The sequence below is a fragment of the Gossypium hirsutum genome, chromosome D11 (genome assembly GCF_007990345.1).
Source record: "Gossypium hirsutum isolate 1008001.06 chromosome D11, Gossypium_hirsutum_v2.1, whole genome shotgun sequence".
Taxonomy (NCBI): domain Eukaryota; kingdom Viridiplantae; phylum Streptophyta; class Magnoliopsida; order Malvales; family Malvaceae; genus Gossypium; species Gossypium hirsutum.
The window spans coordinates 24,916,851-24,941,350 of record NC_053447.1 but is presented as its reverse complement, the minus strand read 5'-3'; the positions used below and the strand labels follow the sequence as shown (position 1 = coordinate 24,941,350).

At 36.7% G+C, this 24,500-nt stretch overlaps 2 protein-coding genes and 1 long non-coding RNA gene across 4 annotated transcripts; 2 read left to right on the top strand and 1 right to left on the bottom strand.

Moving 5' to 3' along the window:
* Window positions 1–4,945: 4,945 nt before the first annotated feature.
* On the bottom strand, window positions 4,946–7,191 carry LOC107913217 (uncharacterized). Of its 2 annotated transcripts, none has more exons than XR_001688430.2 (2): window positions 6,983–7,191; window positions 4,946–6,564 (listed from the first exon to the last, which is right to left on the bottom strand). It is a non-coding gene; the product is annotated as an uncharacterized lncRNA (long non-coding RNA). The 2 variants fall into 2 exon arrangements; XR_001688431.2 differs by having other exon boundaries at window positions 4,946–6,271.
* A 6,784-nt stretch (window positions 7,192–13,975) lies between these two features.
* LOC107911104 (uncharacterized) lies at window positions 13,976–15,094 on the top strand. The gene has a single exon (XM_016838994.2). It carries the CDS (start codon window positions 13,976–13,978, stop codon window positions 15,092–15,094), a length of 1,119 nt encoding a protein of 372 aa, XP_016694483.2.
* A 135-nt stretch (window positions 15,095–15,229) lies between these two features.
* Window positions 15,230–16,682, top strand: LOC107911103 (uncharacterized). The gene is made up of 2 exons (XM_016838993.2): window positions 15,230–15,820; window positions 15,933–16,682. The coding sequence occupies exons 1-2, from the start codon at window positions 15,230–15,232 to the stop codon at window positions 16,680–16,682; spliced, it is 1,341 nt and encodes a 446-aa protein (XP_016694482.2).
* Window positions 16,683–24,500: the final 7,818 nt, after the last annotated feature.

The window sequence follows — 24,500 nt, the reverse complement described above, 5'->3', positions numbered from 1 at the left end:
TGTCAAATTGCCCAATTTTCCTTATAGTGGCCGGCCAAGGTGGGTTGATGATGGGCAAAATATTTGTTGAAATTGATATTGGGTTATGGGATTTAATAAATAAAAGAAAAGAATGAAAATGTGATGAAAAAAAAAGGGGCTCCATTCTTGTCTTCTTGGCCGAATTGAAGGAAGGAATAGGGGCAAAGAACTTTCGGCCATTTGAATGTTTAATAAGGTTAGTATATTGTGTTAAAATTGTGAAAATTTAGCTTGTTTTAGGTTAATTATCATGGTTCTTACTTAGACCATGCTAAATTTTTTTTAAACTTTGATGGATGGATGGACCATTCGGCTATGGCTATTAAAGAAGGAATTTGATTATTTCCTTTAAGTTTTGATGGATAAAGAAACAAAAGGTTATAGATGGAAGAAGTTAATGTGTTAAGAGATTATATGAAACTTATTCATGTTTATATATGTTATATGCATTGAAAATGGTTGATGATTTTGGAAGTGATTAGATTGAATCGGCCATGGTATATCCATAAACCCGATTTATGCTTGTCATGTGGTGGAAATTAAGGGTTAAATGTATGAAATTTGATGTATATTAACTATAGGTAATCACATACGTAAGGTCAAATTTAATTTGGTATATTCGGCCATATAGGTGTATATGTTTGTGATACTATTTTTGTTAACTCTTGATAACCGATTGAAGGAGTAATATTGGCTTATAAGGTTGAGTTGATTCATGATGTTGTATATTAGAATCAAAAATACTCAAGACTAGGTTACCATAATAGCGATAATGCATTCGGCCTTGAAGCATTAATCGAATATGGTTAAGGTTTTGATATTTTGAACAAGGATAATTGTGAAATGGAGTGAAAACCGTTAAATTATACATAAGTATCCAGCAAGAAAATTAAACCACTAAATGTGTTTATTATAGATCAAGACATCAAAGGGAGAGAATCAAGCAAAGGCAAAGAAAAGATCATCGAGTAGCCGAGTTGGAACCGTCTTACCCAACATAAAGTAAGTCATTAAGCATATAGTTGGTATTAATTCAAATGGTCATAACGTTTATGTAATGATGCTGAATGGAATGAATAAATATATATATATGCATGTACGTATGTGATGATGAAAGTGTTGAATGAAAAGAAAAGAGGTGAGATGTATTGAGTTGTTGATCTCGGCACTAAATGTGCGGGTATAAACATTTATGACCATGAGATTGGCGCTACGTGTGCGGGTTTAAATTGTGCAGCACTAAGTGTGCGAATTGACTATGTAGCACTAAGTGTGCGAGTTTGACTATGTAGCACTAAGTGTGCGAGTTGACTATGTAGCACTAAGTGTGCGAGTTTGATTATGTAGCACTAAGTGTGCGAGTTGATTATATAGCACTGAGTGTGCGGACTTAATATATATTCTTGAATCATTATGGACACTAAGTGTGCGACGCTATTGAGTCGATCACGGACAGCGGATCGGGTAAGTATCTTGAGTTCATGGCTAATAGGTGCTATGTTTATAGTTGGAGTTGAGCTTGGTAAGTTGAACCTATGTGACAAATATACTTGAAGTCACGTACATAAGATTTATCGTGGAATGGGTGAAAGGCCGTTTAGTTGTATGATTGTAACGAAAATGAAATTATTTATGAAAATGCCTCGAATATTCTATTGATGAGTATATGGAATGTGAATGCATGATTTGGTATGAGATTGAACCGATAGGTCGGAGGAACTATGGTATGGTTCGGTATGGATGGAGTAACTAGCCTCGTTCCATTTTGTTTCCTCTTGTGATAATGTTATTAATGGATGGTAGTGTATTGCTTATGATTTACTGAGTTATAAACTCACTCGGTGTTTCCTTGTCACCTATTCTAGGTTTCTTGGACTCGTCTCTTTTTGCGTGGTCGGGCCGTCATCGAAGTCATCACACCGGATAGCAAGTTTTGGTACTTTCTTCTTAGTTGGCTTAGGAGAACATTTCGGCATGTATAGGCTATTATGTTGTGTTTGAACTTTGGTATGTAATCTTTTAGCCATGCGAAAATGGCATAAATGTTCGGTTGCGTTTGGATTCATAACGTTAGGTCGCAAATCTTGATAATTCGACCTTTTTATGCCATACGTCATGGTTGATTATTTTGGTGTTAAAATTCATGATATGGCAATAGTGTAGTAGGGGGAAGTTTGACAATGATTAGCCTTTGGCATGGTTGGTCATGATCATAATTTGTGATATGCATGATGAATTATTAGTTAGATCAAGGAGTAATCACGAAGTGGGCATAGTTGCTTTCGTAACAGATGCTGGCAGCAGCAGTGACATGAGATTGAAAAATCACTAAAAAAATAGTAGGAGTGGAATTAATTGATGAATAAATTATGTAATCTAAGTTCGATGAGTCTATTTTCATATAGAAGTAACGAAAAGATCATATGGACAGTATATTAAGAGATAATCAGGTTCTCGTGGGACAGGGCCAGAACGGTTTCTGGATTCCCTGCTCCGACTTTGGAAATTCATTATAAATTAACCAGAGATAATTAGGAGTCATACCATATATGTATAGATTCCTCTCTGAGTCTAGTTTCTATAGAAACAAACGACATCAGCATGGAAGTTCTGTACAGGGAGATATCCAGGTCGTAATGCGCAAAGGTCAGTGTAGTCGACCCCAGTAACATGGGAGACTTTTACTAATAAACTGTACTAATTGGCCCGACCAAAAATTCTAGAAAAAAATATGTAGATGGGAATATGAGTCTAGTTTCAGGGAAAATTCACGGAACTGGATTTCGAGTTCCAGAGCTCAAGATATGATTTTTAAAACGACTAGTACGCAGATTGACAGCTTGTCTGGAAAAATTTTAATAAGTGGTTTGAAGTCTGTTAACACCTAGTGTTCGACTCCGGCGACGGTCTCGGGTTCGGGGTGTTACATGGTGTATATGATTATGCTACTTTTCTAAGTACACTGAACGGGACACTGGAGGCTGGACCGAGTAACTATCAAACACCTCTGCAAGGAGCACGGCATTGCCGACGGAGGCAGTCGGACCGTTACACGCTAGCGCGGAGAACGTGCCGAGATCACGACAATTTTAAATTTTATCTGTAAATATTTACTTTATTTTGTAATTATTATGTTTTTAGTACTAATTTAATTTCTCTAAAATAATTATTTGTTTGAATAAACGACTTCGAAATATTTAATAAAAAATATATAATTCGAATAAGTAATAGTACACAACAAATTAAATTTACAGATACAATAAAATACAAACATTCTAGAATATTAATACACAAAAATATAAAATTCAAACAAAAATAATATGCACTAAATTAAATTTAAACACCCAACAAAATACAAACAGATGAGTAAAATTAATACACGAAAATTCTAAATTCAAATTACATATAATACGGACTAAATTAAATTTAAACACCCAACAAACTACAAACAGATGGATAAAATTAGTGCACAAAATTTTTAAATTCAAACTATATATAACAAAGACTAAATTAAATTTAAACACCCAACAAACTACAAACAGATAGGTAAAATTAATACTCGAAAATTTTAAATTTACACTACATATAATACGGACTAAATTAAATTTACAGATATAAAAAATACAAACATTCTAAGAAATTAATACACGAAAATATAAAAATGAAACCTTAAATCTTAAACAACTACATTAAATTTACAGATATAAAAAAATACAAACATTCTAAAGAAATAATACAATTATTTTGAATGGTAATTTCTTCACAATTAGTCGTCTTCTGCTTGAATCAAGTCTACGTTGCATCAGTACCCCACTTATAAGTTGCAGAATAAACGCTCTTGCACCATAGATAATGTCCATCTACGTTGGAAATCTCGGTTAGCCATCTATGGTACAGAAAGTCATCCTACCCTTAATGGCATAACCTTTAAGGTTGACATGACAGTATATAATTCAACACCATTAAAACATGACAGTATATAATTTAACCCCGAAATTCGGTTGTACACTACAAAAGACTCTTATCTACAATCTACTACAAAAAAAACTCATTTGAGGATACACTACAAAATACTCTCATTTTGATGGATTTCTCAAAAAAAAATTTCTCATCCATTTATACTATCAAAACTCAAACCACCCACTATATATAGAGTGAGGGTTTGGTGTTGGTCATCTGATTCCCAAAATTAAGAAAACTAATTTTTTTAATACTTGGTGGCGGCCATCAGTGTTCCAAAATAAGAAAAAATATATTTTTTAATGTGATAAAGTTGGTGCCAGCCATCGATGTCCCAAAACAAAAAAAAAATCGAGACCCAAAAAAGGTGGTGTCAGCCATCAGTGTCCCAAAGTAAAAAAAAATACATTGAGAGCCGAAAAATGTACTTGTGCCGGCCATCTACTTGTCAGCACCCAAGTTTTTTTTTAAATGAAATTGGTGTCGGCCATCAGTGTCCCAAAGTAAAAAAAAATACCTTGTGAGCCGAAAAATGTACTTGGTGCCGACCATCTATTGGCCAGCACCCAAATTTTTTTTAAATGACACTGGTGCCTACCATCAGTGTCCCAAAGTAAAAAAAAGTGTCTGGGGACCTAAAAAATGTACCTGGTGCCGGCCATCTACTGGCCACCACACAATTTTTTTTGAATGTATTTGGTGCCGGCCATTACATGGCTAGAACCAATTTTTTTCAAATACTGGTATTTTTGTATATATAAATATGATATGATTTAAAAAAATATCCTGGTACCGGCCATTGGGTTCCCAAACTTAAAAAATTCATTTTTTAAAGCCTGACACAATCATCAGGTAATGATGGGGCCAAAACACAATGTGGTGCCAACCATTGGTTCCTAAAACCCAAATTTATTGTTTATTTCAGGTCATTTGGGTGAATATTTTTTAACTAGGGTCATTTTTGTAAATATTAAATTTTTTTGGGTTAGATGGGTAAAATAGCCCTTTATTTACCAAACTAGTACAATCAGATTCGAAAATTACATTCGACACTTTTAATCTGGTAGCCATCTTCAATCTTTCATCAAACGATTCCATTTCAGTCCATTCTGCATACATTATTTTTTCTTTAGAGCCACCGCTACTGCCGACAATGAAATCGTCCGAATCTCTTACGATAACACTAAAGCTCACCTTACCATTGGAGACTGAGGCATCAAAATTGATTTTAATGTAATCATTCAGGGGCTTAGTCCAAGTTTTATAAATAGGGGTAGTTGGAATCGCTGGCAGCTCAACTAGGTTATGGATTCTAAAATCTTGACTGAGATTCTTAGCCCTTTCCCACACCACACATGCATCATCTTCTCTACCTTTAAAGATAAAATTATTCCTGTTGTTCCTACTATTCTAGAGTAACGTGAAGAAATCAACAGCAACCTTCAATTCCATCACACACAACACGTCTTTCAGCTAGTCAATGCAACGAGAGCAGTTCCCCTAAATCAATTGATTGTCAAGGCCTCTGAAAGTCAGAATGGCACGAGCCGAGTGGCAGTCCTTTAGTGCGTGTATGAGAGTTTCCTACTTGGCCTCACACCTTGGACACTTCTTCACAAAATTTTGCCGAATGAGCGATATTTTATCATAGGTTGAAAGGATATCATGGCCCACCCTCCAGTTGAACACCTGAATCTACGGGAGCATCTTCAACTTCCATATGATTCACCAATAAGCTCTATGTGGACCGAAGCCAATCTTCTTAAGGAGAAGCTAGGAGTAAGCCGATTTAAAAGTATAAAACCCATGAGGGTTATGAATCCAAACCCTTCTGTCATTTATGCCATTATCTGAAATGGGTAAATTACAAATCTGGTCTCCCACCATCCTTCTAAAAAGCTCGATAACCCTCTTCTTATTCCAATCTGATCGGTTGTGGTTCCACAAGTCTTTAACCACTCTTTCATTATCGGATAGTAGTGAGTGGTGAAGGGAATCCCCATTTAGTCCCTCGAACCCCCAATTATCATTCTGAATATCAATAATTTTGCCATCCCCTACAAGCCAAACAAAACCATTCTCAAGAGCTTTTGCTGCCTTAGAAATACTTGACCATGTGTACGAGGGCTTGTCAACCTATTTGGGCCGAAAGATGTTCCCATTTAGAAAATATTTAGAGTTAAGAACCTTGTAACATAAAGTGTCTTTGAATTGAGTAAGTCTCCACACTTGCCGACCGAGAAGAGCCATGATGAAAAGGTGCAAGTCGCGGAAGCCAAGCCCTCCCACACTATAACACCATATGTGTGCATCAAACAAACAAATCATAAGTTATATATTGACATAAACACATCACATTTTGCTATAAACTCATTATTTATCACATCTCACAACACACAAGCACTATTTGCAAGGTAAAACAAGATCGAGTAAGAAGGCTTACACTCAAAACTTAGGACAGGATTTTAGGCTAACCTAAGCTCTTGATTAACTCTATGAATCATGTTTACATGCAACACTCCAGATCACTCACCGATTTAGCTTTCGCTCGATTGCCGAAAGCTTAAACGAGCTTCTCCTTACCTTTCGCATACAAATTAAAAACAAGGTAAACTAATTATTAGCATCTGTTACTTAAACACGATTCTAAACATCTCATATATCATATTATAATATATAAATATATATTTTAAACACCTACGAACTTATATTTCAATTTTCTGAAAAAATCGTCACATATGAGCATTCAAAAGGGAAAATCATCAATTTTCTAAAACCAGTTAATGATATGTTAAATTGAATTTAAAAACCTTTTAATCACATCAAAATAAGATGAAAATCATTTAGAAAAAATTATTTAACTTAGAAATCTAAATTTCACCATTTTCAAGCTCATTTTCGACTTAAAACTTTAAATCCATAGAAATCTTATTACAAATGATCAAATCTTGATTTGCAAAAGCAACATACATAAAAATATCATCAAGAATCAGAATCTAACCTTGATTGAAGAGGAAAAACGAATTGAAGCTTTAATTGCTTGAAAAACGCTTGGAGAAGAATGAGGAAATTAAGTAAGAATTTGAGCGTTTTCTTTAAAATTGAGAGAAAATCTAGTGTTTGGGAGGTGAGAAAATCATAATGATCTGTTTGTTTAGAGAGAAAATGCTTAGATTGGTGTTTGGAAAAAAAGCAAATGAGAAAATGAATGAGGGAATAAAACGTGAATGGGTTTTATAGTTGCATAAAAAAATTGATTTTTAAAACTTGGATTAATTGCTTTTGGGCACCTCTCAAGTTTGAACCTTCTACAAATTAGTCTCTTTTAATTAAAACATCTTTTCTTAATTCTTTTTAAACCTAATTTTATTTTTAAAAAATCATGTTAAAGTAATCATTTTCCAGACACTTAGTTCTAAATTGCTTAACCTAATTTTAGACCACTATTATTATATTTTTATTTTTATTTTTATTCCACAAAATTAATTCTTGGACCCAAATCGGCTACTCAGTCCACTAACCCGAACCTACTAGACGGAATTTTTTGGATGTGACAAAATATTTGTGCATTACTACAATTTTTATAAGAAGAAATTGTAACGACCCGATAGTTAGGGGTATCGAAAAGAGCATTCTCAAGACTCCTTTCTCGTAAATCGAATTAAAAATATTTACGAAACTAGTTGTATAGTTAATTAGGGTTTCGTTAAGTAAATTTACATGAATTAAGAGTAATTAGGTATAAGGACTAGATTGCATATAGCGTGAAAGTTGAATTATAGATTAAAGAAAAATTAAAAGAATTAAAGAAGCAATTATGCCATTGTTTTTAGTAAGGTGGCATAAGATGTGAATTTATTATATATATTATAATAACTAAAGTTAAAATATATATTATAATATGTGTACTTAATATTTAAGTATATATATTATATAATAAAACAAATGAATAAGTAAAAGAAATAAAGAAAAAGAAAGAGAGAAAGTAAAATGAAACAGAAAGGAAGCAAAGAAAAAGAAAAAAAGAAAGAAGAAAGAAACAGACGCGAAAGCTTAGGGGTTTTAAAGTTTCAAGTTCAATTGGTTAGTCAATTTAATCTCCTTTCTCTTGTAATTTTTATGTTTTTGGAATCCCGGTGTTTAGTACTACCCAACCAATGTCGAAATTTTAGCAATTATTGAGCTTTTAATGTTGTTAATGTTGAATAATTTTAGTATTAGGGATTAAATTGATAGATTTAAAAGTTAAAAATGAAAAATCATTGAATTGTAAAATAAATTGTAAATTTTGAGTAATAGGGACTAAATTGTGAAAAAAATCAAAATTTAAGGATTTAAATGAAAATAAGGAGTTAAATTTAGTTTAAAGTGGAATTTACACGAAAATAAAGAATTAAATGTGAAGAATAAAAATTAGTCTCGGTTTAGGGACTAAATTGAAAATTAGGCAAATATTGAGTAAAAATTAAAATATTTAATATGAAATTGAATTGTGTTGTATTGATAAATTTTAATTGTTTTAATTCCGTAGCTAACGTCGTACCGGAATCCTCGACTAAAAAGGGGGAAAAAAGTCGACGTGGAATAGCTCGGAATTCTTGGTTTGTATTTCTATAATCTGAAACTAGTTATTAATTGTTGTATTTTTAATTTAATACTTATGGTAAGTGGTTGAGGTAAGTATTTGGCATTTTGATATTGAATTGAATTAAAGTTCATGGAAATTGATTGAATTGGTATATATATTATGATTGTATTGATTATTTGAATTGAATTGAATTCATGTGTATATGTGATTATATGAAAAATTGATATTGGATATTGATTGTTTTTGAATTGTGAAATTAAACCCTATTAAATGTATCAGGCTGAGTCGGATATAAATGGCATGTCATAGGATTGGAAGAGTTCAGGGATTTCTTCGACTTCGAGTCGATGAGGCACTGGGTGCCAATTTACTTTGGTTTAACCGATGAGACATTGGGTGTCAATTTACTACTTCGAATTATCCGATAAGGCACTGGGTGCCAAACTGGTGTGTTGGTTGCATCTGTGTATCTGTTCGAGTTCGAGTCGTGTTAATAGGGGTAATTAAATAAAACGGTACTATGATTGATATTGGATGATATTGTATGTGGATTGAAAATGGATAGTGAATTGAAACATGAAAAAGAGACACATGAATTATGTATTCATGAATTGAATATTGTTATTGTTTCAAATGATATGTGGTATAAAATGATGTATTTATGTTTTGAGTATTGAATGGTTAATGCTGTTATATAAATAAATGTGGATTTTAAATATTAAATTGTGCTTAATATTTAATTGTGTCTATTATATTATCTTGTCTTTAAATATTAAATTGTGCAATTAAGTTTCTTTTAGTTTTTAATTTGGCCCTGGAATTTCTTTCAGATTTCAATCCGATCCACCTTGAAGCTGTGCGTTTTGGAGGGACGGGATTATTCCCCTTTTGGTCCCTCCTTGTTATTCGCGCATTCAATGTGATCCTTCCCCTTTATCTTATTCGTGATTTGACCCCAAATGTTTTTTTTTAAACTCAATCTAGTCTTTTTTTTGTTATTTTGGTACTTTATTATTAAAATTAATTAGTTTATTATTATTATTATTGCATTTTATTTATCCATTTATACTATGTTTTAGATTTTGTTATATGTATATACATATACACTAAAATATATATATATATTACATATGTGTACGTATTCATTTTTTATATGCTTTATAATTTATATTGGTATATACATACATTTTTAACATGCATACACATATAATTTTTCCAATCTACATACATATATGTATATACCTATATGAGCTTTTATATTTAATAACTTTAAAACATACATATATATATATGTTTTCCTATTTTTATAATTATATATAAATATTTTCCTTATATGCGCATGAATATTTCTTTATATATTTTATAATTTTGATCTATTTTATTTTTGTTATTATTTGTTTTGCTTAATGTTCATTTATTTATTTATTTATATGTTCATTCTTTAAAATGTTTTAGTTTTTTTTTATTTACTTGTATATACATGATTGATTTGATTTTTTATTTTATTTTATTTATTTCATTTTTTACACATATTATTTTATGCACAATATCATATTTGCTATTCCATTATGCATATTAACACCATACTTCAAAAAAGGAAAATTTTTCTGAATGAGGCAATATTTAGCGTTTGGGAAATCCGAGAAAACATGCCCTAAGGTGCTGGGTGTCGATTTTTCTCATTCAATCAAATGGCTTAATATCCTTTTAAAAAATTTAAAATAAGGCAATGTTTTGCGTTTGGAAAATTCGAGAAAACATGCCCTAAGGTGCTGGGTGTTGATTTTTCTCGTTCAACCAAATGGCTCAATATCCTTTTAAAAATTTTAAAATAAGGCAATGTTTTGCGTTTGGGAAATTTGAGAAAACATGCCCTAAGGTGCTGGGTGTCGATTTTTCTCGTTCAACCAAATGGCTTAATATCCTTTTAAAAATTTCAAAATATGGCAATATTTTGCGTTTAGAAATTCGAGGAACGTGCCCTAATGTGCTGGGTTTCGATTTCTCGTTTAACCAAATAGCTAAACATCCTCTTGAATTTTAGTCCATGTCATTCAAGTTTTTTTTAGGATCGTATTTTAAATCTCTTTAAAGTTTTCAGTTTTTCGACACTAAGACACTAAGTAATCAACTAGGTACCAATTTTGGGCGTATCGAGGGTGCTAATCCTTCCTCGTGCGTAACCGACTCCCGAACCCGTTTTTCTGAATTTCGTGGACCAAGCTTGTTGTTTTAATAAAATCAAACATTTTATTAAAAACAACCACTTTTCGAGGTGATCCAATCACACCTTATCAAAAAGGATTGGTGGCGACTCCCGTTTTCATTTTCATTTTCATTTTCAAAACCCAAGTCGACCCCGTTTTTCATCATCCAAAAAAATGGTGTCAACAGCTTGGCGACTCCGCTGGGGACTTTAAATAAGAGAGTCAAGCCACGAGTTGATTATTTCTTGTTTTTTTGTCGAAAGTTGAAAATTTGGTTTAAATATACGATCCTCTCATTGCATTTCATTTGTTTTGAGTTATAATCATGTTTTGTATTTTAAATTTTTATATATCTCTGCACATTGCATTGCATGACCGTTGGTCACACCTTTTAAGTGGGAGCGAGAAGCTACTCCTTCGTGAGGTTTTCACCTCCGTGCAGGATAGTGGATCGCTTTCGGGATACATCCGTACCTATGTCTTCGTGATATTTTCATCTCCGTGCAGCCATAGGGAAATGTATTCCCCTGAACCGAACTCGGTCTATATGAGCCTATAATGGGTGAAGATCGAGGAATCTGCTGGTTCGGGTACCCTTACTTTAGAACCAAACCACATGTAGTGAACCCTAGGAACCCTCCCTAGATAGAACTACTTCAAACCCCTGGTAGATATCCAAATAGGTGCTCTATTATTTCTTGCTTGTATCAGATTTTGATTTTGGTACTGACTTATTATTTTGTTTTGACTGCATGGCATTTTGTCTACATGGCATTTCATTATAGAAGGCGTTGATTCATATTCTGTTACTAGATAGAAAAGCCAATCATGGAAAGTGAATTTCTTAACAAGGTGGAAGATAATGCGGTTATCCGAATATGGTTAGAAAGGTCGCAACTCGAGAAAGGTGATAGCTGACAATGAGGTATGCGTCAGAGTTATGGGATTACACCAGCATCAATGTGACTCAAAACAACCTTCAGGAGTTGAAAGAAATTTGGGCTCAGTGGGATGATGAAGTCAAACAATTGTTTTACTGTAATTATGGTGATTTATTCTACTTGCTTGACATCAATGTAGATGAACATCTATTTTGAGCTCTGGCTCAATTTTGGAATTCCGCTTATAGCTGTTTCACATTTGGGAAGGTAGACATGGTGCCTACTGTGGAGGAGTATACAACTTTGCTTCGTTGCCCAAGAATCCAAGTGGATAAAATTTACTGTAGAGCTGCTAATGTTTTGACTTTTACAAAGAAGTTAACAAGAATTACTGGAATGAGTGAACAATGGGTCACCGCACGAATCAAGCAAAAGGGAGAAAATAGATGTATCCCTTGGAGAAGTTTACGGGATCAGATTTTGGCACACCCTGATACGAAGAAGAAAGTCGATGTTTTTGCTTTGAGTATGTACGGGCTGGCTATTTTTCCTAAAGCATTGGGGCATATAGATGAAGCCGTTACAGATTTGTTTGATAAACTTGATAGGAGGGTCACTCCCGTTCCAGCAATTTTAGCCGAAACGTTCAGATCTTTGAGTGCCTGTCGAAGAACGGGGGAGGGAAGATTCGTTGGTTGTGCACAACTCCTGTTAGTTTGGTTTCATAGCCATTTCTGGAAGGTGGATAAGTTTTCTTATCAAGTTTTCTCAGAAAATTATTCGCCTTTGAAGGAATTAGCAGCGACATCAAGACGCGATGACATCACAGAGGAAAAGTGGATGACGATCCTACAAAATCTACGAGATGAAGATGTTGAATGAAGAGCTTTTTGGATGGTGCCCGACGAGATTTTGTACCGATGTGGGGACTTTGACTGGGTCCCTTTGCTTGGAATTTGGGGAGCTGTCAGATATGCCCCTCTGCTCGTGTTAAGACAATATAAGTCAAGATAGTTCGTACCGGCAACACAAGGGTTAGCTGAGTGTGAGTTTTCTTATAAAGGTAATAACTATAGGGGAAAGGTTCGAGAGATGTATAGCGCTTGAAACAAATTCACCGGATGAAAAGAATTGCCGTAGGAGCAACGACAACTCCTGAGTATCATGGGTGGCAGAGTAAGAGGATCAATGATAACATTCCAAAGCCTAGAGAAGAATGCGGTTATTCTATAGAAGAGCATTTGCGAGTAGTCCCTTCAAAATTAGAGATCATCAAACAAGACTTTGAAAAAAGAAGTTCAGAGTTTGGAAAGAGGATAGAACAGCTAGAAGAGGAAAATATGCGTTTGGGACTAGATGTTGATATCCACAGGTTGGAAGCGGAAAAGTTAAGAAAATGGAAGAATAAGGCTGAAGAGGATTTAAATAGTTTAAAAACGGATTATAAGAGGCTGCGTTTGTCAATGCGAACTGCAGGTTTGGGAAAAAAATCGGAATAATGGAAGTAGGAGATCAAGGAAGAAAGGGTCAAAGCTGATCAGTGGGAAGAGAAATTTCAAGATGCCTGAGCTTGAGAGAGTGCCTTGGAGAAAAGTTTATTAGAATTCCAAAATGAAGAAGCAAGGTTAAAAGATCGGGTAGCGGAGTTAGAAAGGTCGCTTCACTTGTGCCGTAGTCGCAACTCTGTGGTCGAGCTAAAAGCAAGTTTGAGTAAGATTGAAGAGTTGAAAGAAAGGATAGGAGAACCTGAAGACGCATTGCGAAATTCTGAATTACGAGTAGAATTTCTTGAAAGACGTAATGAAAAGTACCAAGAGCAGCTCCATCATCTTCAAAGTCAGATTAGAGATAGAGATTACGTTATGGGCGAAGCTGTGACTCAAGTGCGGGAAGTGGCTGACCATCTGTAAACCTTAGCAGTTCAGGCTGATATACTGAGTTTGAAATATGAGTCGGAGTCAAGTCGGGGTCGAGAGTTAGCTTGGCTCCTTAAGAGGGTTAAGGCTTTGAGCATAAAGGAAAAGCCGTACATGTAATCCACTTTATGTAAAGAAATTTGTTTTCTAGTCGAGTTTTTCTAATGAAATTGAATTAGAATCAATGCCTTTTCTTTGCATTCATTCATCTGCATTGCATTTTTATCATATGCATTAAAGTTTCAAAAATAATAATAATAAGAGCTCTAATTAATGACAGTTACCCTGGAAATCAACGAAAATCTGTCAACTAGATATTATTACAGTACTCGCCGGAGAACCAAAGAAATGGATCAAAGACTAGAGAAATTAGAGCAATTGCAAGAACAGATGCAAGGTTAGATGCAAGAAAAACTAGCCAAACTGCAGCAAGATATGGAAGCATCCCAAAGAGAATTATTGAATCAATTAAAACTGTTAACGGCTGGCGGGCACGATAAGGGGAAGAACCCCGCAGTAAATTCTGGGGATGATCACGAAGACCCTGCCTACCCTCTAAGTTTCGCCCCAACTAATGTCCAGACGCAACCAAGGGTGTACCCACAGAGGGTACCTGTCACCATTAGATCCCAATACCAAGTTGGTACCCCAGCATCGATGAACTTCCTAACAGGTTCGGGTTCTAATCCAGGGGATAATCCTATTAATCTCGTGGTTCCGGATCTCAATGACGCAGCAGAAATAGAGAAAACAAGAGTAGACCTACCAAAACAATTAGAAGACCGATGTAAATGGTTAGAGGAGAAGTTTCAAACCATGGAAAATGCCGATTACCATCGAGGAATAGACGCTAAAGATTTGAGCCTGGTACCTGATCTGGTGCTCCCTCCCAAATTTAAAATGCCGGAATTTGAGAAGTACAACGGGACCAGTTGCCTTGAAGCCCATATCACTATGTTTTGTAGGAGGATGACGGGATACATCAACAATGATCCATTGTTGATCCATTACTTTCAAGACAGTTTGATCGGGTTAGCGGCTAGATGGTACAACCAATTAAGTCGAACCAACATTCATTCATGGAAGGATTTGGCGCAAGCCTTTATAAAGCAGTATAGACACGTGATGGATATAGCACCCGATCGAATTGTATTGCAAAACATGGAAAAGAAGCCTAATGAGAGTTTCCGACAATATGCTCAGAGATGGAGGGAAGTAGCAGCGCAAGTTCAACCACCACTTTTAGAGAAGGAGATAACCATGCTTTTTATCAATACCTTGAAAGCTCCATTTCTCAATCACATGCTGGGCAGTGCCACTAAAAGCTTTTCAAATATAGTGATGTCTGGAGAAATGATAGAGAACGCCATAAGATGTGGCAAGATAGAGGCAGAAGAAAGTACTAAAAGGTCAACACCAAGGAAGACGGAGCATGGGATAAATAATACAAGCATGTTTAACAGGGACCATTCTAAATCAATCACGGTGGGGCAAGCCAGAGCAGTAACCACTAATCAGTAAAATTTTTTGAAATAGGAATCCAATCCAAGGCCAAAGGTAGAGAAACTTCAATTCACACCCATCCCAGTGACGTATAGGGAATTGTACCAGAACTTATCCGATGCACGTGTGATATCTCTATTTTACCTAAAACCTATGCAACCTCCGTACCATAAGTGGTATGACGCAAGCGTTCAATGCGAGTATCACGCGGGGACCAAGGGGCACTCAATTGAAAACTGTACTGTATTCAAGAAGTTAGTTGAAGGACTTATCAATTTGGGGATCGTAAAGATAGGTGACTCATCAGGACCGAATGTAGCAGAGAATCCATTGCCCAATCATGATAGTAAAGGGGTAAATGCGATAATTGAGTATGGAGGAAGGAGAGTCAAAGCCAACATAGCAGAAATAAAGACCCCCCTTGAATGGGTTTCGAAACAAATGATGAAAAGAGGTCTCATCAAGCAAGGTTCAATAGAAAGGCCTGAAGGAGCAAGGAAGTTTTGTGAGTTCCATGCAGAAGAAAGCCATGACATTCAAGAATGCACCGAGTTCAGAGCCATGGTGCAAAACTTAATGGATAACAAAGAATTTGAGTTTTATGAAGAGATTAAGGAACTAGAAGAAGGAGAGGTTTATGCTGCAGAAGAAGGATCTACGGGGAAAGCCCAAAAGGCTAATTACCAGGTGGTGATTATTTCAAAACCAATGAGCAGAGAACCTGGAATACAAATAGCACCAAAGGTCATAATCCAAAAACCTGTATCCTTTCCCTACAAGGATAGCAAAAAGGTTCCTTGGAATTACGATTGCAATGTAACAACCCCAGGAGAAGAGAGCTTGGTAAATGCTTTAGGAGAGGATGAAGGATTCTATACACGAAGTGGAAATCGCTATGATCCGACAAACGCAAGAGTGGAATCTGGAAAAGGAAAAAGCCTTAGCGGTTGAATTGGGAAAAGTAAAAGCAGACAAAATTGAGCCGCGTGTCAATCAGCCGGTAACTGAAAATGAGGCTAAAGAATTTCTAAAATTCTTAAAACATAGCGAGTACAGCGTGGTAGAACAATTACATAAGCAACCGGCTCGTATCTCGGTGCTTGAATTGCTTTTAAGTTTAAAGGTACATCGTAATGCGTTGATTAAGGTGCTAAATGAAACTTATGTCGCAAGTGATATCTCAGTGAATAAGTTGGACCGTTTGGTTAACAATATCAGCGCTGACAATTTCATTTTCTTTAATGATGATGAAATACCACCGGGGGGAAGAGGAGCCACCAAAGCATTACATATCACTGTTCGCTGCGGGGAGTATACGTTAGCAGGAGTGCTAATTGATAATGGATCAGCCTTGAATGTTTTACCCCTATCTACCTTAAATAGGTTACCGGTGGATAGTTCCCACATGAAATCGTGCCAGAATATAGTGAGAGCATTTGATGATACCGAAAGGAAGGTGATGGGAAGAATAGAAATACCCCTCTTGATCGGCCCGAATACATACGAAGTGGATTTTTTAGTGATGGACATCAAGCCTTCGTATAACTGCTTGCTGGGGAGACCATGGATTCATTCAGCAGGGGCGGTGCCTTCATCATTGCACTAAAAGTTAAAATTAGTGACAGAAGGCCGTTTAATTACGATAGACACTGAGGAAGACATCATTGCATCGGTAACCAGTGACGCACCATATTTTGGAACAGATGAGGAGGCGATCAAATGTTCCTTTCGATCTTTAGAGTTCATAAATGCAACCTCTGTTATTGAGGGAAAGAGGATCCCAATGCCCAGTATGACTAGAGCCACGAAGATGGGATTACAAATGACAGTAGGGAAAGGAGCTGTGCTTGGAAGAGGACTGGGAAGATGCCTTCAAGGAAGAATAGAGGCACCAGTGGTGAAGGACAAATAGGATCGCTTTGGTTTAGGATTTAAACCAAATGCTAAGCAAAAAAGGAAAGAGTTAGAGAAAAGACAAGAGAGGAGGAACGCGCGTTTGAACGGAGAAGAAGTTGATTGGGAACCTATGGCTTTCCCCCACATATCTAGGACTTTCGTATCGGGAGGAACCATGTATTCTGGACCGAAGACTCCAAGAAGGGAGATCACAGAGGAAATGCTAGGAAACTTGAACATCAATGCCATATCTGAAGGAAAATCTGAAGAAGAAAGTACATCAGGCATCTATTCCGTTGAACCTAGGAATGTTTTAAACAATTGGACTGCAGAAGAAATGCCTGAAGTTTTTAGAGCTTTTTCAGAGTAATATTCAAAGCATACTAATTGTTCTAAGCTTAGAGAAAATGAAACCTTTTTGTGAAATGAAAGGGGCTTATATTTGAACATTGTGATTTCAATGAAATATATTTTCGCATTTTGAGTATATATTCTTTTAAAATTCTTTTCATTCTTTCGCATGAATAGTTATCTTGGATGCCTTTATTCCAGATCATTCTTTCATTCATTCATGACCATATTAAATAAGAATCCTTAAATTCATACATTCCCTATACATTCTTTGGTACTTATAACAGGTTCCAAGATATCGATGACATGAGTGACTCTACTATGAACTTAGAGAACCCTTTTGAACGAGATATATGTTTAGAGGAATCTCAAGATTTTGAAGATAACATAGATTGCAACCTATCTCCGGACTTGTTGAGGATGGTAGAGCAGAAAGAGAAGCAGATTCTACCTCACGAGGAGATGATAGAGACAGTGATCCTGGAAGAGGGAAAGGTGGTAAAGATCGGCACGTGTATAGCTGAAGAAGTAAAACAAGACCTCATTGAATTGCTTCGAGAGTTCAAAGATGTCTTCGCATGGTCATACCAAGATATGCTAGGGTTAAGCACTGACATCGTAGTTCACCGACTTCTTATAAAGGAAGATTGCAAACCAGTTCAGCAAAAACTCCGAAGAATGAGGCCTGATGTTGTATTAAAAATAAAAGAGGAGGTGCAAAAATAATTCGACGCTGGATTCCTGCAGGTGGTCAAATACTCCGAGTGGGTAGCCAATATTGTTCATGTCCCTAAAAAAGATGGGAAGGTACGAATGTGTGTAGATTATAGAGACTTAAATAAGGCTAGCCCAAAAGACAATTTTCCCTTGCCGCACATCGACGCCTTGGTGGACAACACAGCAGGGTATTCGCTATTTTCTTTCATGGATGGTTTCTCTGGATATAACCAAATTAAGATGCATCCTGAGGATATGAAGAAAACTACATTCATAACCCTATGGGAAACCTTTTGTTATAGGGTGATGCCATTTGGGTTGAAAAATGCAGGGGCAACGTATCAGAGAGCCATGGTAACGCTGTTCCATGATATGATGCATAAGGAGTTAGAAGTCTATGTTGATGACATGATTGCAAAATCTAAAACGGAAAAGGAACATGTGCAAGTCCTTAAGAAATTATTTATGAGGTTGAAAAAATTTCAGCTAAAGCTAAATCCAACAAAATGCACATTTGGGGTCAGATCAGGAAAATTGCTTGGGTTCGTGGTCAGTGAGAGAGGAATTGAGATTGATCCTGACAAAGTAAGAGCAATACAAGAATTACCCCCGTTGCGTACTCAAAAGGAGGTTCGAGGTTTTCTAGGAAGGCTGAACTATATTGCTCGGTTCATCTCACAGCTAACCGAGAAATGCGACCCCATATTTCGCCTCCTTAAGAAACATAATCCAGGTGTATGGGATGAGGAATGTCAAAAAACTTTTAAAAAAGTCAAACGTTACTTATCCCACGCCCCAGTGCTGATTCCACCCTGCCTAGACAAACCGCTCATACTGTATTTGGCAGTGTTTGAAAATTCCATGGGATGAGTGCTTGGTCAACATGATGAATCAGGATGAAAGGAAAGAGCAATTTACTATCTCAGTAAGAAGTTCATCGAATGCAAAACAAGATATTCACCAATCGAAAAATTATGCTGTGCCCTAATCTGGACAACTCGGAGACTGAAACAGTACATGTTGTACCATACAACCTGGTTAATCTCCAAATTGGACCCTCTGAAATACTTGATGGAGTCAACCGCTCTGAATGGAAGAATGGCCCGATGGCAAATTCTTCTATCTGAATTTGACAGTCTATGTGAACCAGAAGGCGGTCAAAGGGAGTGCAATAGCGAAATTCCTAGCAAGTAGGGCTCTGGATGATTATGAGCCATTGAACTTCGATTTCCCAAATAAGGATTTGATGTATGTTGCAACTGTAGAGAAAGATTTCCAAGAATGTGGTCCTTGGAAGTTGAGTTTTGACGGAGCTTCAAATGCTATAGGCAACGGAATTGGGGCAGTACTCGTGTCTCCTAGTGGAGATTATTATCCTTTCACTAGCAAATTGGACTTTGACTGCACAAATAACATGGCTGAGTATGAAGCTTGTATTATGGGCATCCGGGCAGCCATAGAGAGGAAAATTAAGGTGCTAGAGGTATACGGGGACTCTGCGTTAGTAATTTACCAACTCAAAGGGGAATGGGAAACAAGAGACCCGAAGTTGGTCCGCTATCGAAAATTGGTTATGGAGTTGATTGAGGAATTTGATAATGTCACATTTAGTTACCTCCCACGAGATGAAAACCAGATGGCAGATGCTTTGGCCACTTTAGCCTCCATGTTTAAAGTGAACAAATTAGAAGATATGAAGCTTATCCAGATCAGCATCTATGAGGCTCCAGCCCATTGTTGCAATATTGACAATGAAGAGGAAAATGATGATCACCCCTGGTACCATGACATATTGCGATATGTGAAAAGTCGTGAGTACCCTGACCATGCGACAGAAAATGATAAGAAGACATTAAGGAGATTAGCCATTGACTATGTCCTAGATGGGGAAATTTTGTATAAAAATGGAAAAGATCAAGTATTGTTGAGGTGTGTGGATGCCGTCGAGGCAAAAGAAATTTTGGAAAGATTGCATGAAGGTATCTGAGGAACGCATGCCAACGGCTTCACGATGGCCAGACAAATTATGAGATTTGGGTACTATTGGTCCACCATGGAAGGGGATTGCTTTAGTTACGCCAAAAAGTGTCATAAATGCCAAATTTATGGTGACAAAATGCATGCGCCACCTTCACCCCTTCATGTTATGGTTTCTCCATGGCCGTTTTCCATGTGGGGAATGGATGTCATCGGGCCAATATCTCCAAAGGCTTCTAATGGGCATCGTTTTATCTTTGTGGTTATTGATTACTTCACTAAATGGGTGGAGGCTGCTTCATATGCTAATGTTACAAAGTCAGCAGTCAGTAAATTCTTAAAAAAGGAGATTATATGTCGGTACGGGATGCCAGAAATGATCATATCTGACAATGCGCTGAACTCGAACAACAACTTAATAGCGGAAGTTTGTAGTCAGTTCAAGATCAGACACTATAATTCGTCACCCTACCGCCCAAAAATGAATGGGGCCGTGGAAGCAGCAAACAAAAATATCAAGAAGATTGTAGGAAAAATGACTGAAACCTACAATGAGTGGCACGAGAAATTACCTTTCGCTCTCTTGGCGTATCATACCTCTGTTAGGACTTCTACTGGGGCAACACCATTTTCTTTAGTCTACGGGATGGAGGTATTTTTACCCATAGAAGTTGAAATCCCTTCTCTTCGGGTATTAACTGAACTAAAGTTAGATGAGGCCGAATGGGTTCAATCTCGATATGATCAGTTGAACTTGATAGAAGAAAAGAGACTAAAAGCTATTCGTCATGGTCAGATGTATCAAAAACGAATGATGCGAGCCTATAACAAAAAAGTTCGTCCCAGAGAATTTCACGAGGGGGACCTAGTGTTGAAAAAGATTCTTCCTCTACAAAAAGATTTTAGAGGAAAATGGATGCCAAATTGGGAAGGTCCTTATGTTGTAAAGAAGGACTTTTTTGGAGGAGCTTTGATCTTAAGCGAGATGGATGGTAAAAACTTGCCAAATCCTGTGAACTCAGATTCAGTCAAGAAATACTTTACTTGAAGGAGGATGACCAAAGTGAAAACCCGTAAAGGGCATTTAAAAAATCAAAGGGAGAGGCCAAAGTGAAAACCCGTAAAGGGCGCCTTAAGACCAAAGGGGATTTGAGTTGAAAACCTGAAAAGGCGGCTCAAATTTTGAGAAGACATAAGGTGATCGGAGCAGCTCAAATTTTGATCAAGACCTAGGGCATGTGGTGGTTTCGCTATACCTGAATCAACAAGGAAAGGGTAGACGATATCTTGGGGTATCGACAAAACCCTGTAGATTCCCTAAACACATAACAAATTTAGAATGGTGTTCAGAAAGCTTATGCAGGGAAGCTCGTGCTACGATATTTTGAGCACCTGTCGTCATTTTATTCATTTTTGAATCTTGACAAAATGTATTCACCTCAAGCTTTACTCCTAATAAAATCCCATCTTGACCATTGTCTTTTCTCATCTCATCTTAGCCAAATTTGCTATCTTGATTAATTTATTCATTTCGAGATTTGTTCTCAATAACATTTTGTTTGTCCATTATGATAATTTTTTTTCTTTTTTCAAAAAATTTAAAGTAATGATTAATAAATTGAATGTTCAAGCAAAAGGAGTTTTGCATATTACTCTAGAAATTTCTAAATAATGAAGGAACCTGAAACAGGATGGTTGTTTAGAACACACCAATTTTAAGTATCTAAAAGGAAAAGCCAAAGTCAAAACTATCCTTTCAAACTTTGTTGTCTAAACAAGGATTGAACAAAATGAGAAGATGCCGTGTTGGTGACAAAGCTTCAATGAACAAACAAGCGATGTTCATCAAGCAATAAGAAAAGGTTTTCTGTGAGAAGAAAATACTTCATTGTGCATAGACATTTGGTATGACACCTTGGGAATGGTGTAGGAGACCAAAGAGTTTCACATTCTGTATCATTGAATTGTGATAGCAGAAGATCAAGAAAAAGCCATATTTTTCTACCCTTGGGTTACAGTGGGAGAATGATGGTACAAATTTTACATCCTAGTGGATTGAACTTGGAGGTTTGCAGTGGGGTCAATCTGATTAAGTATTTCTTTGGATATGCCAGCCAAGCAAGAAGGCATTGTAACACGTCAGTGATAAAAAATGAGCAATAACAACTCAAAAATTAAAAAATGGATTATTCTCATGACATTCTGCATTCATGCAAATATCATTCATACACATCTAGTTAGGAAATTTTAATTCATTTTAATCATGACATCCTAAACACTAGGCATAAATAGGTCCATCAAATGGATTATACAGGTCATGTTCCCCAGAGAACAGATCAATGAAGATAGCAGATCTTGCCTTCCTGTACTGACAGTGAAGCAGATCGAAGAAACCATAGTTTGCAATTCAAACGATTAAAGCCACCTCGGTGAATCTTGATTAAAGCTACAACAGCGAATCTTACGCCCCAAGCGATACAGTGGAATAGATTAAAGCCAAATTGGTGAATCTTGTTTCTCCGACATTGCAGTTAAAAAGATTAAAGCCACATCGGTGAATCTTGATTAAAGCTACAACAGCGAATCTTACGCCCCAAGTGATGCAGTGGAATAGATTAAAGCCAAATTGGTGAATCTTGTTTCTCCGACATTGCAGTTAAAAAGATTAAAGCCACATCGGTGAATCTTGATTAAAGCTACAACAACGAATCTTACGCCCCAAGCGATGCAGTGGAATAGATTAAAGCTAAATTGGTGAATCTTGTTTCTCCGACATTGCAGTTAAAAAGATTAAAGCCACATCGGTGAATCTTGATTAAAGCTACAACAGCGAATCTTATGCCCCAAGCGATGCAGTGGAATAGATTAAAGCCAAATTGGTGAATCTTGTTTCTCCGACATTGCAGTTAAAAAGATTAAAGCCACATCAGTGAATCTTGATTAAAGCTACAACAACGAATCTTACGCCCCAAGCGATGCAGTGGAATAGATTAAAGCCAAATTGGTGAATCTTGTTTTTCCGACATTGCAGTTAAAAAGATTAAAGCCATATCGGTGAATCTTGATTAAAGCTACAACAGCGAATCTTACGCCCCAAGCGATGCAGTGGAGCAGATTAAAACCAAATTGGTGAATCTTGTTTCTCCGACATTACAGTTAAAAAGATTAAAGCCATAATAACGAATCTTACTTTCCAAAAGTTACGAGTTACAAATCCTATCTCCCTGAAGTTACAGTGGAGCGGATTAAAATAAACGATTTTATCTTTCTGAAGTTACAGTAGAGTAGATCGCATCAGATCTTATCTCCCTGAGGTTACAGTGGAGCAGATTGAAGCCAGAGATCTTATCTCCCTGAGATTACAGCGGAGCAGATCGAAGACACTATCCTATCTTCCTTAAGTTACCGTGGAGCGGATTAAAATAAAGGATCTTATCTCTCTGAAGTTACAGTAGAGTAGATCGCATCAGGTCTTATCTCCCTGAGGTTACAGTGGAGTAGACCGAAGAATTTCAGATCTTATCTCCCTGAGGTTACAGTGGAGCAGATTGAAGCCAGAGATCTTATCTCCCTGAGATTACAGCGGAGCAGATTAAAGATAGTAATCCTATCTCCCTGAAATTACCGTAGAGTGGATTAAAATAAAGAATCTTATCTCTCTGAAGTTACAGCAGAGTAGATCGCATCAGGTCTTATCTCCCTAAGGTTACAGTGGAGTAAACCGAAGAATTTCAGATCTTATCTCCTTGAAGTTGCAGTGGAGCAGACGAAAAATACCAATCGTGTCTCCCTGAAGTTGCAGTGGAGTGGATGAAAACGATGAATCATATACCTCTGAAGTTACAGTAGGTCGAATTGGATCAAACCTTATCTCCCTGAAGTCGCAGTAGAGTAGGTTGAAGATACAAATCTTATCTCCCTGACGTAGCAGTGGAGCAGACTAGAACCACAAACATCGTCCCCCTGAAGTTGCTGCGAAGAAGATTGAAGCTACAAGTCAGATCTTTCTGAAGTGCAGTGAAGTGGATCGAAGCAACGAGACACAGTGGACTGGGATAAAGTTACCTGAAAAAGAAAGGCACCAAGAAGTCAAGACTCGGCGAGACCGGGCAAAATTGGTCTTTCTTAGTCTTTGCTCTATTCTTGTTACACAACAACGAGTAAAGAGGGGCCGCTATAACAGCCCAATTTTGCCCGGCCCAAGCAAACAAACCCAAACTAACCCAATTACAAACCCAAATCAGATGGCCCAATAAAGACCCAAATCCCAACCCACCTAAATCTAACCCTAACAGCCCACAACCTAAACAAAAAAGAGAAACCCTAGCCTCCTAATATCTGGCGCCGCACCACCTACCCTCTGCCACCGTACGGCCTCCTCCCTGCCGCGCCAACAACTCCCTGCAAAGAAGAACAAACACGCAAGAGAAACGTTAGAAAATAAAAAAAAGTTGTAAATGGCTATAAAAGCCATCTAAAACCG